This window comes from Helobdella robusta, assembly GCF_000326865.2.
Source record: "Helobdella robusta unplaced genomic scaffold HELROscaffold_98, whole genome shotgun sequence".
Lineage (NCBI taxonomy): Eukaryota > Metazoa > Annelida > Clitellata > Rhynchobdellida > Glossiphoniidae > Helobdella > Helobdella robusta.
In genome coordinates this window covers 305243-316799 of record NW_008705554.1, presented here as the reverse complement: position 1 = coordinate 316799, position 11557 = coordinate 305243, and the positions used below count along the sequence as shown (strand labels likewise).

Genomic DNA, 11557 nt, shown 5'->3' with positions numbered 1-11557 from the left:
AATAATTAATATTCAATTAATTAATATTAATTTGAAAATACGGCGCCAGATGTGGAGAAAATTAAAAAAAACTTTGAAATTGAATTGAATGGCTCACCTCGAAAACGAACTTCTTAACTTTCTTCTTCATTTTAATTTGCAAATTCTTTCCAAATATTTCAATCTCAAATCCCGGCTCTGTAAAACGAACTCTCGATTTCATCAAATTTCGACCGGAGCGGCTTTTGTTGCTTAGCAACTGTTTATGACAAAATCGCCATTGAATGACCACATATTATTAAATAATTCAATAAAATATTATTTAATTTAAAAAGAAGTTTCGTTAAAAAATTGTTTTGTATGTATACCATACCGGGGGTAGAGTTTTTGTTGATCTAAGAAATACATCTCTATTTTTAAAGTTAAGTTCATTTTTAGGCACGTGCCTTTAAAAATTTGTTAGTAATTTTTTCTCTTCAAAGTTTGTGAAAAGCTGGCAAACGTTTATTATCTAACGTTCAGTTTTGAGATGTTTAAGAAAAAAAAGTATTTTTGAAATGATATTTAGTATAAATTTTGGGTTGGTTAGAGTTAGGGACGTTAATGTTATAAAACGTTAATGGGTTAATCTTATCTTATTTAATTCTTAATATTTAATAATAAATAATAATAATAATCATGTTAAACAGTTAAAGTTTTGACTTCTGTCAAGTCAAAATAACTATTTCAAATTTTAAGATATTTCAGGAAAAAAGTATTTTTGAAATAATATTCAGTATAATTTTTGTGTTGGTTAGAGTTAGGGCCAGAGTTATGGAATATTAATGTTAAATTTTATCCATAATTAATATTAAAGTTAATAAATTAAATATTAAATTAACGTTTGTTGACTTCTGTCAAGTAAAAATTAACTATTCTAAGTTTATTTACTGAAAACTTCTTTTCAATGATATGTATACAATATACATGTATTAAAAATTTAATTTCAGATAATCTCTCTCTAAAACAAATGATCAAATTTGTTAGTAATGAATATTAGCCATTGTGATGGAGAAAAAAACGTTTTTATTCATCAAAAAAAAGCTCAAGCTGGAGCTTCTGCGGCTGCAAGAATAGATTACTTCATAGATTTGATCATAGAATTTGCTAGAAATATTTTGAGGGATAATAAAAAAGTAGATCACAACAATAAAGGAAAAAGTTTTAATAACCACAACTCTTCCTACTCTTCTATTTGTTATAATAATAAAAATAATGACATGATGAACAACAGTGAAAATAATCACCACACAGTCCTTAGACCGTACCACTCTAGCATCAATAACAGTGAAAACAACCAGAATAATAACAACACTAACAATCAAGACAACAGATTGGCCACCAAGTCACTTAAAGTAATTAGGACCAATAGTTCTGGAATGTTTGTTAGTGTGTGTGAAGATGACGACGACGATGATGACCTTTCATGTTCAACTCATCACAACAGATATGGCCTTGACATTATAACTGGTCATTTGGTGTTGGTTAGTTAGTATTGTAAAATATAATTTATAAAATTATTATCTTTATTTATATGTGTTTGATTGTTAATATGCTTGCATATATGTATGGTGTGTGTGTGTGTATATAATTAAGTAGTTTGATTTAGTTGAAAAGTTATATGTAATTTATTTTTAAACAAACTGAACCATTTCTCACTTAACAGTCGTACATGGAGGCTCATTTAAAAGATTCAACAAAACTTGACAATGATTGGCTGAGTTTGTCTTCGTACGAACCCGATGATGTCACAACCAGTGATGCGCTCTTGCCAGAAAATATTCGTAAAAATAGGACACTTAATATTTTGCCTTGTTAGTAAGTCTAGTAATGAGAACGATGATGATTGTGATGATGGTGATGATAGTGATGATTGGGGAAGCGATCTTGGGGATGATGATCATGGTGATGATCCTGCTAACATTGATGTGAAGGTAGATGGCGACTATGACGATGATTTTTTTTTTATTTTTAAAATGCAGATAACTGGAATAGGTTCATCTTGAACAAGCAAGCCAACGTTAACAGATGTGATTACATCAACGCCAGTAAGATTGTTAGTAACGATCATGATGATGGTGGTGAAGATGATAGTGCTGCTGATGATGATGATTAATAATAATAATAAAATAATAATAATTAATGATGATGATGACAGACAGACCACGACCCGAACATGCTGTCGTACATATTCACGCAGAATCCTCTGCCACACACTGTCGCTGATTTTTGGCAGGTTGTGGTGATGAAGAAGAAGATGATGATGATGATAGTGATGATGATGATGAAAATGATGATGAGGATGATGAAGAAGAAGAAGATGATGATGATGATAGTGATGGTGATGATGATGATGGGGTGATGAAGAAGAAGATGATGGGTATGTTGTTGATGCTGTCCACTAATCAAGTTAACCGTCACCACATCATCCCTACACTGGCTGTTTTACTTGAAACTTACGATTTATTCAAAGTTTAAGTAAATTTTGAAAGAACATTTCTCATATTGTACACTCCTTCTTCAACTATTAACCTTGCTTCAACTATCTCTTGAGTTTGTATTTCGTTCTGTCACTTGCCTCAACCTCACTTACTGAATTTTGTAGGTTTCTGTTGAGTTTTAACAGTCGTTTTCCTACTTTTTATAGTAATGAGTAATTCAATTTTATTTTGTTATGTACCCTCAATTTCTTGGATTAGGTGGCCCAACCAAGTGGAAACTTTGGCTCTTCCTTCTAATGTATTGTACTGAGTAAAAACATTTTTGGAATTGGATTGATGATGATAACATTATTAATTAATTAATATATATGTATGTATATATATATATATATATATATATATATATATATATATATATATATATATATATATATTATTCAATTGTTACAAAGCTTGTCTGGGAATCGAGGTCAACAGCCATTATTAACCTGACCTCATTAACCGACCAATCACAGTGCCACCCTTATTGGCCCGAGGCCGGCGTCGAGATTTATCATAAGTTTGAGGTGACTGGTGGTGGTGGGGGCTATTGTGATTATGATGATTGAGATGGTGGGGATGATGGCTCTCATGTCGCCCCTCCTTACGCATGCAGGTTCATTTGGTATCTCAGCACATCAACAATCGCAATTATGTGGTTCGAAATCTGCTACTTCGCAATCTGCAACAGCAACAACAGCAACAAAGATATGAAACTCGGACGATCACGCAGTACCACTACTTGAAATGGCCCAAAGATGAATTGCCACTATCAATTAAAAGTTTACTGGAGTTTAGAAGGTTCTTTGTTTTACTTCATCGTCATTCTACATCATCATTTTTTTAATTATTTTCATTATAAATCTTCTTCAGGAAGGTTAACAAGTTTTGTAGAGGAAGCAATAACGCCCTGGTCATACACTGCTGGTCGGCATTTCTACTTTTGTTTTTATTGTATTATTAATTGTATTATTAATGTTGTTATTATTATTAATGTTATATTTATTGTTTTTTTATTATTAATTGTATTATTATTGTTTTTATTAGTGACGGAGCTGGTAGGACGGGCACGTACGCCCTGATCGATAACGTCATCAACAGAATTAGTAACGGTCGGTCGTCACTATTTCTCCTTTCATTGTTACTGCTATCACCGCTGCTTTATTATTATATAGCTAAAGTTTGCCTTAATACCATTGAAGTAACTTGGCAAAAATAGGATTTAAAAAAGCCTCAGAGTGGTCTAGACAGACCTAGTCTTCTTGGATCGTTATTAAAATCTTCGTTATGTTACGTTGTTATTATCGTTGATATTATTATTGTAATTGTTGTTATCATTGTTGTTGTTGTTGTTATTATTATTGTTGTTATTCCTAATGTTAGGAGCGAAGGAGCTGGACATTGCAGCAGCTCTCGAACATTTTAGAGACCAACGAATGAAGTGTGTGGCTAGCAAGGTGATTGAGATGATGTGGATGTGGATTATTATTATTCTTATTATTATTATCGTGGTTATTATTATTATTATTATGTACGTTGGAGCCGTTTTTGAATGTAGTCACGGTTCCATACATATTTATTGCTGCTTTTATTGTTTTTATTTTTAGAACGTTGAAAAAATTTTTCATTTGATTCTTCAGGAGCAGTATGAGTTGGTCTTATTCTGCGTTGCCGAGTGTGTGAGGAATCACCTCCTACGTCATAAATAAAAATTATGATAAAAAATATAAATTAATAATTATGATTAGAATAATTAATAATTTTAATTACATTTATTATGATGATGATGGTGTTGGCGTTGGTGTTGATAATACTAATGGTGCACATTCAGATCATTATCATTGTTATATTGTCATTACATTTGATCATTATTTTAAATATTAATTCATCTATTCATTCTCATTCATTCATATTTATTGACTCATTCATTCATTCGTTACATCATCAACCCATCAACGAATCATATTCGAGCAATACTTCATTAGCAGTCTGTTTGGTGGCGGTAAACATCTATAATCCTCCTATCGGAAGGAATGGTAGAAGAAGAAGTAGGAGGAATAATTCGATCTTTTGCGATAATTTTTTGTGAACATAATTATTTTATATGAATTTATTTATTTTAACTTTATTCTGATATACATTTACATATAGCTTTTTTGTATATATATATATCACTTGAATGTGTATATTAAATAATACTGATTATTGTTAATTTTCCAGACTTATAGTCGTTCATTTTCGTTAGTTTATTATATATTGAATATATATATATATATATATATATATATATATATATATATATATAGTTTCTATTTTATTTGTGGTGGGTTTTGTCGATATAATTATTAAATATTTTAAAATAAATATTAGATATCTCGAAATTTTTGATATATGGTAACTTGAGATGACAATCTGGTAATGGAAATTAAGAAGTTTTATATATACAGTATTTTGAATCAACCATACAGTTGTCAGTTTTACCATAGTTTGAATTTTTTGAAATGTACCACTGATATAGTGAATTAAGCTGGTAGTATGTACTTGATTCATTTAGCACTCAATCTTCTGGGCATGAAAATTTATAATTTTTTAATTAAAATTTCGACATTCTTGTTATATCTTGAAGTTTTATAATATCTTAAATCGACCAATTAAATCATTACGGAGCTCGAACTATAGTTCGATTTTTTATTTGTTGATGGCGCTAATTTAGTGTATTAAGCTTGTAATTTTCTACTAGATTCCTGTTTTACACAATGTCCTAAACGTGAAAATGTATTATTTGTAAATGGTTATCTCAACTTTTTTGGCAATTAGTAATTTCAATTAGGCGAATGTAAATGTTAACATCTTCACAAAATCTTAACAAATTAATATTTGGTGTCTTTGGCTTTCTTAGCCATCTAGCCATCTTTTAATTAATCCAAATCGTTCAGATAATTTTGTATGTGTCGAAGTTTTGTTAACACATTTCTAGCAAATTTGCTTCAAATATCGTTCGCTTATTCGAATCTCTTTCACATAATTTGCTAATTAAGATGGCTTATTTAGGTAAACGTGATCGAATGGATGAGAACATTTCTTATGGTCCTCCACAGAAAAGAGTTAGTAATTTTTCTAATTTAGTTTTTTTATATTTATTATACAATTAGTAGTTTAGTTTTATTAATTGTATAATATAGCTGGTTAGGCATTTTGCCTTTAGAATGGTGCATTTGCATTTTATTTATTGATTTTACTACATCTATTCCTAATCTCTTATCAACATTTTATTTATTTTAAGTTGTTAAAATAAATAAATAAAATGACTTAAGCATTTCTATTTTATAATTCATGTGTACAATTATAAACATTTGATTTAATTGTTGAAAACTCAATAATTGGCATAATAATAAATAATAATATTTATCTGTCATAATGGCTAAATGTGTTTAAATTAAATAAAAAAGTGAATTCATTAATTATTAATATTAATGTATATAAAAATATATTATATACTATATAGTAAAACATGGCGAACCAAATATATCATTATAATTAATAATATTCCTAACTGCTTTTTGTTTAGATTGTAAATGAATGAGAAAATAAATTTATGTTCTAACTAATACTAACTATAGTCTGGTTTTGGAGGTCAACAGCATGCACCCCATGGCCAATATCCTAATCAAAGCCAGGGAAACAGTCGTCAAGGAATGTATGACAACTATGCTACCCAATATCCTCATTCTAGTCCTAATCAACAAAGGGGAATCCCACCGTATGTATTTTTTGGCAGATTTTAATTTCAGTTCATCTGCTCAGTTTTTTAATTTTTTACATTGAATTATGAATTTTAGATAGCTAATTTTTATGTTTATTTAAAAAATATAATAATTGAACATAGTAGTAGTATGCAAGAGGACAGACCAGGAAATGTCTTGCTGTTCAATGTCCTAAATCCTAAATATCCCATAACAGTGGTAAGTTAAAATTCCACATATACATTGGTATTTATTTTTTATACTGTCATAGATAATTAATTATTAAATTATAGAGGTTTTCTCTGCTGGTTATTAAAAACGCTCTTGAACTATTCATGCCATGGACATACAGGATGTTATGAATACAATCTGTACAAACAGTGGCGGTGTAGTGAACAAGATTGTGATAATGCGAAAAAATGGAGTTCAGGCGATGGTCGAGTTTGAAAGCCCACAGATGGCAGAGACCATCAAAGAAAGTTTGAACGGTGCTGATATTTATTCTGGATGTTGTACTCTCAAAATTGAGTGGGCCAAGGTTTTTATATTTTATATATGTTAAGCTTATATGCTTGTTCTTTTATCTTATTGCCGTTGTTCATTTCTACATTTAATATATTGACAAATGTCTTTCAGTTTTTAGCTTTTGTTTGTTTCATTTCATTACGTGCTTATTTTTAAGTTGCAGAATGTGGTAACATGTATTTAAATTTTGTGACAATTAAGGTACCGAGGTTGTCGGTCAGTAAGAATGATCAGGACAGTTGGGACTACACCTCACAGAAATCTGGTACAAACTTAAATTATTCATTTTCATATACTTCCATGCATACATCGTTCATTCATTTTCATTCATACAAACATCCATGCATGCATACAAACATCTATGCATATATTGATACCTAAGTTTAATTGTCAAAAAATTATATATTATCAATGTTTGATTGCTGTTGATCATTATTTTTTTATATCATGATATTCCTAAACAAATCAAAATAAAAACAAAGTTTTTATTCAAAATTTAATAAATAACTTTTTATGTGCAATATTACAAAATTGCCACTAAATTACAAAAAAGAATATGCCAGTATGTACAAACCACATATTTTTAAAAAGCATGAAGGATGGTACCTATTATTAATTGATGTGGGTGTGATGCTTCAAGGTGTTTCTAGAAAAAAAAAGATTATCTACAGGATACCATTAAAATAAAAATTAATGTACAAAAAGTGAACAATGACCTTCAAAGTGAAAACCAGGTATCAAATATTTTAAAAATTCTGTGAAAATGTTTCAGTTCGTGAAAATATTTTACATTTCTGAAAACATTCATTTTAAAATAAATCCACGGAACTGTTTTCTGTTGAAAAAAAAGTTACAACACTGCTCATATGCAGTTGAACAATTTCTAAAAATAAACTTAAATTGTCGTCTCATCAAAAATAAAATGTTCTCGGGTACAAATAATGAAATGATGTCTTACAAAATGAACAAAGAAGAACCATCATTTAGTTGAAACATAAAGAGGCAGGTAGTTATTTTATCTGTTCATTCAATTTTAAAGTATCTATCTTCATTTCTTATTATTTAGTTTGCTATTGTAGGAGTTGTCAATATTTGAGTACAAGATATGATCACTAATTTGCTACAAGCTGTGTTCCAAAAGGAATGAATATTTACTTAAATATTTAGCTTACGTGGTAGCTCTGCTTGTAGAAGTAGATGTGATTTAGTTGCATGTACAAATATAATTAATCTTACTAGGTGGGATGATTATTAGTTTAGTTTCAATGTTGTGAATGATATAATTAACTGAAAATGATAGTAATACAATAACCATTATTTGCAACTGTAAATAAGAACATTGAAACAAAACTGTTAACATACCTGAATTATTCAAAATTTTAATAGATATTTTAATTATTTTTTCACAAAATGCAGAAAAATCAAAAATAAAGGACAAAAAATTAGAGAAATAGCAAACAGGTTCATTAATCTACTGCTGTCATCACAACCTCTGCTGCTACTAGCACATCTATTATGATCTAAAATATTCAACCAGAAAACTACACCGAACAGTTGTTGATCGTAGTATACATACTTGTTATTGTTGTTTGTCGTCATTGAGGTTGTACACATTTGTATTTGTTGCTGATCTGAACACAAAGAAAATTAAATGCTTCGTAGGCACCCCACCCAGCCCATCCAACCAGCTGAAACACTTTTATGAGAAGTTACATTACATTCATGAACAAAACAAAACATTGAGCAATCTGGCGTTGGATGAATGCATCCACTGTTTACTGATCGTCATAATTCTTAATGCACAAATGTAGCACAAAAACAAACACATTAATGTTTGATGAGCCTAATAACTTGGAGCATGAATACAGCTTTTGTGGTTTGCTTTCTGGCCTGATGACCTTGTCTATATGCATTGTCACTCCCATTATGGCTAGTACGTGCGCTTCTTCCATGCTCATTACGCTTCAGTCTGAGGAACACAAAAAATAGTTTAATAAAAAATAAAAACTGTTGAACTTGCAGTCACCTAGCTCATCCTCCCGTGTGAATAAATACAATGCAAACAACCGCCTACCAAATCAATATTAATAAAAAAGTTAACACTAACAATGACGACACTACCTAATAAATAAATAAATAAATAATATTACAGATAGAGGCGACAATAACGATTACCTACTTAGTTAATATTAATAAAGATAATGATAGCAATGTCAGCTGTAGCATGGTAATCCGACAATAACGCAGTATGCGAAACGAGGGTAACAATCCTAATGTATGCCAATACATGCGTACAACATAAATTGATGGCTCACAGAAATTAACAGCTGATAAAAAATAAAACCTTATGTTGAGAATCATTCATTAGAACAAGTGATTGACACCTGCAACGATAGCCGTACGATGTTGATGATGACGATAGTTGATGGTGACTGAGTTTATATGCTTGCATCCAAAGAAGATACAAACACAGAATGCAATCTATCAACTAAACAAAATGTTTATAAGAAGAATTGGTGGTCATAGTTGTGTTTCATTGCCTTACATTGACATATTTTCACAGATCCTAAGATCGTGATTGGTCCTTTGTTGGGTTGTCAACCTATTTCTGACCAATCAGAATTGGATGTAAAGATGATGTCAAAGAACATGTCGATGATGTTAATGATGATGATGGTGGTTGCGCTGCCTATCATTAATTGGACTGTTCACCTGGCAGTGTGATCAATATCAAATCGTTTTACACGTATTTCAATTATTACTCATTTGTATTTATTCTTTTTATATTAGAATAATAAAATTCTGGGGCTGAAGGTGTTAGTTCGTTCATCTGTCGCTCGTCATTTGTTCAATCACACGCAGATGTCGACTATGCAGATAGTGACTGTTCAATATTGAAAAATCACCATTCTAACTTTCCAGATAAGTTCCACTCACTGCTTCCAATTCCACGTGATGAAGAGTACATGGATGATCCAGGAAGGGCCCCGGTCGGAATGGGCCCATCCTCCCAACAGCCACTCCCTCACCATCATCAATCTTCTGATTATGGACACCCACCTGCCTACACCGATCACCACAGTCGAGGCGGTCGAACAGATGGTGGAGGATTTAACAGTGCTGGAAGAATGGATGGTGCTAGCTTTGCAGCTGGAAGAATGGATGATTATGGCGGCAGTGGTGGCCCATACAGGGGTGGTGATAGATATCCACCACCCCCACATCATAGAGGAGCTCCTGGCGGAGGTCCCCGCAGTGGTCCCCCTGGACCCAGACAGGTTTCTTATTTTTTCTAATGCCTTTCTCTTTCTGTGTGGTTGTATGTGTCATTTCAGAGGTATTGATATTTTAAAATGTATTTGTTTTGTATGTGCCTACGTGCATTTGACATGTATGTGTTTTTATGTAACTTTATGTATCTTGTTTTGCTGTTAGTGTGATTGTAATTAGAATGAATCATCTCGCAAAGGAGTTCCATCCACCAGCATACGAACATCATGGTGGCAATCAGTACATGCCTGATGCTGAGGGATTCAGAGGAGGTCGTGGTGGAGGCAGGGGTTTTAGGGGGTCCTTCCAAGGCCGTGGAGGTGGAGGAGGGGGGCCCAGGCCAGCCTATCCTCCCATGATGGGTGGAGGAAGAGGAGGAATGATGGACGAATTTTCAGGAGAATTTGATGATGTTCCTGGAGCTCCTATGCTTCAACAAGTAACCAACACTTAACTATGATGATGTTTGTAATAATTATCTCATGTTGCTTGATGAAAACGAGTATACATATAATGTACAATTGAACAGGGCTCCGTGATGATGGTGTATGGTCTGGATGTTGATAAAATGAACTGCAGCCGAGTTTTCAACCTCTTCTGCTTGTATGGCAATGTGGTTCGTGTGAAGTTTTTGAGGAGCAAAGGTGGAGTGGCCATGGTGCAGATGGGGGACTACATGTCCTGCGAACGAGCCGCTAATGCTCTCAATGGCACCTTCCTCTACGGCAAGAAGATTCTCATCGGGTTTGTTAGTCTTACTGTCCATCACCACTTTTGTGCTACGATGGATGCTACAAATATTTTATACTACAATGCTACAGCTCTCAATTGCATGAACTTGCTTGTTGACTGTTTGACAGATGCTCGAAGCAGGCATTCATCCAGGATGTTCCAAACCCTCAGGATCTGCCGGATGGTACTCCGTCATTCCAAGATTTCATGGGCAACAGAAACAACCGATTCACTACGCCAGAGGCTGCCTCCAAGAATCATATCCTTTAAATCTTTTGCCTTCTTTATTAGTCTTCATTGTTATTGGTTTGCATAGTTTATGTGGTCTATTAATGCTTCATACGATTTATTGCCCTTAACTTGTTAATTGAATGATTTGTTGGTTAATTGATCTGCTTGCTGGTTGCACGGATCCATTCATCATCCAAGATCCTGTACTTCTTCAATGCACCTCCTGGCATAAAGGATGAGGATCTTATCAAGGTGGCTACAGCTGCTGTTGTTGTTCTTTCTTAGTTCATCTTTACATATTTTTTAAAAATAATTTTTTGAGTTACTGATGCGAATTTACGTTGTATTTTGATGGAGATGATTATGAATTAATGAGTAGATAATAATGTTTTTAGTATTGTGATTGTCATTAAGGTTTTTGCTGATCATGGTGTAAAGGGACCTAAGAAAGTCAAGATATTTCCAACTAAAAGTATCGTTTTTTTTTTTATTCATTCATTCAATGTGATGTAGCTCCATATTATGATAACACATGACCTAACTAACACATTTGCATCC

At 32.3% G+C, this 11557-nt stretch overlaps 2 protein-coding genes across 2 annotated transcripts in view; both read left to right on the top strand.

The window, feature by feature from the left end:
- Nucleotides 1-1007: 1007 nt before the first annotated feature.
- Nucleotides 1008-4207, top strand: HELRODRAFT_183084 (hypothetical protein; the record flags this gene model as incomplete). Its single annotated transcript, XM_009033793.1, has 10 exons — nucleotides 1008-1502; nucleotides 1685-1832; nucleotides 2001-2074; nucleotides 2177-2254; nucleotides 2912-3025; nucleotides 3115-3299; nucleotides 3372-3425; nucleotides 3546-3610; nucleotides 3882-3955; nucleotides 4139-4207. The coding sequence occupies 10 exons, from the start codon at nucleotides 1008-1010 to the stop codon at nucleotides 4205-4207; spliced, it is 1356 nt and encodes a 451-aa protein (XP_009032041.1).
- A 1198-nt stretch (nucleotides 4208-5405) lies between these two features.
- Nucleotides 5406-11557, top strand: part of HELRODRAFT_104598 (hypothetical protein) — a 7047-nt gene continuing 895 nt past the window's right edge. The window contains exons 1-11 of the mRNA XM_009033792.1: nucleotides 5406-5602; nucleotides 6119-6258; nucleotides 6385-6460; nucleotides 6594-6779; nucleotides 6968-7031; nucleotides 9689-10044; nucleotides 10236-10475; nucleotides 10566-10780; nucleotides 10897-11027; nucleotides 11178-11251; nucleotides 11414-11471. Coding sequence (XP_009032040.1) covers nucleotides 5537-5602; nucleotides 6119-6258; nucleotides 6385-6460; nucleotides 6594-6779; nucleotides 6968-7031; nucleotides 9689-10044; nucleotides 10236-10475; nucleotides 10566-10780; nucleotides 10897-11027; nucleotides 11178-11251; nucleotides 11414-11471 — 1606 coding nt within the window. The 5' untranslated portion in view covers nucleotides 5406-5536. The remainder of the gene's footprint in view (nucleotides 5603-6118; nucleotides 6259-6384; nucleotides 6461-6593; nucleotides 6780-6967; nucleotides 7032-9688; nucleotides 10045-10235; nucleotides 10476-10565; nucleotides 10781-10896; nucleotides 11028-11177; nucleotides 11252-11413; nucleotides 11472-11557) is intronic.